This window comes from Myotis brandtii, unplaced genomic scaffold (assembly GCF_000412655.1).
Source record: "Myotis brandtii unplaced genomic scaffold, ASM41265v1 scaffold179, whole genome shotgun sequence".
NCBI classification, from domain to species: Eukaryota; Metazoa; Chordata; class Mammalia; order Chiroptera; family Vespertilionidae; genus Myotis; species Myotis brandtii.
In genome coordinates this window covers 3,467,475-3,468,617 of record NW_005356635.1, presented here as the reverse complement: position 1 = coordinate 3,468,617, position 1,143 = coordinate 3,467,475, and the positions used below count along the sequence as shown (strand labels likewise).

Genomic DNA, 1,143 nt, shown 5'->3' with positions numbered 1-1,143 from the left:
ATACTTGAGTATATTTCTTATGTTGTTAGTAAATAGAAATGAAAGTTGGTTTCTATTGCTTATTCTCTTAATAATCTCTGTTTGTTTTATTAAAAAGAAGGGGAAAAGGAGAAAAAAGTGAGAGGTGGAATGTTCTCTGAAATTATTCAGTCTAGAGCTTTAGCTTTGGGCTGCCATAAAGTGTTGGTAACTACTTTAGTATTGGATACTTTCTAACTGCATGTACCTTGGTGTCTACATAAAAGAAAAACTCCATAATTTGGTAAAGGATAAAAAATGAAAATCATTGTAATTCACTGGGTGTGTTTTTCTGAGACAGGTTATGTATATGTATATGGCCCTGGGGCAGGATAAGGGGCGAGATAAAAGTATTACTAGAATGACTCAATACATGCATGGTTTTTAAAAATAAATGCTTTCCTATGTGCTTTAGCAGCTACATTTTCATCTGATCTTTTCTCTCATTGTAGTTACTAAATGAACTGAGTGTTGTGGAAGCCGAACTGCTCCTGAAATCCTCCAGCCTCGCAGGCAGCTACACCACGGGCCTCTGTGTCTGCATCGTGGCTGTTCTCAGGCGCTACCACAGCTGTCTGATCCTGAACCCTGAGCAAACAGCCCAGGTGTTTGAAGGGTTGGTATATTAAGTATCATTACTGTTTCACATCGTATAATGTATAATTGTGATGAAATATTATAGTATTATAATATTATCTAATCTAATAAAAGACAAACATGCAAATTGACCATACCTTCCCTATGCCTTAAACCACACCCACCAGCCAATCAGAGCGACTATATGCAAATTAACCCAACCAAGATGGTGGCCGGCAGCCACGGAGCTGGAGCGAGCAGGAGGCTTGGTTGCTCCAGTGATGGATGAAGCCAAGCTTCCTGCCTGCCACGGCCGGCTCTGAGCTCCACTCAAGGCAACAAAGTTTCAATTATAGAAGATAAATAAATCCCAGAATAAAGAAAAAAAGAAGAGGCTGGGAGCTTCCATCGCCGGGGGGCTTGGCCAGCCTGAAAACGGCCATCAGCCCCTCACCCAGACTGGCCAGGCAACCCAGTGGGGATCCCCCCACCCTAAAGGGGGTGTGGCCAGCCTGAAAATAGCCATCAGCCCCTCACCCAGGCTGGCCA

General features: G+C 43.0%; 2 protein-coding genes across 5 annotated transcripts in view; one reads left to right on the top strand and one right to left on the bottom strand.

Annotated features, from left to right (window-relative positions):
* The window catches only part of MED12L (mediator complex subunit 12-like), a 397,491-nt gene that overhangs the window by 309,022 nt on the left and 87,326 nt on the right, over window positions 1–1,143 (top strand). For all 4 annotated transcript variants that reach the window (XM_005863465.2, XM_014537429.1, XM_014537427.1 and 1 more), the window contains one exon: window positions 471–634. In XM_005863465.2, the coding sequence (XP_005863527.1) occupies window positions 471–634 (164 nt within the window). The remainder of the gene's footprint in view (window positions 1–470; window positions 635–1,143) is intronic.
* The window catches only part of P2RY12 (purinergic receptor P2Y, G-protein coupled, 12), a 52,626-nt gene that overhangs the window by 18,913 nt on the left and 32,570 nt on the right, over window positions 1–1,143 (bottom strand). The window lies entirely within an intron of this gene.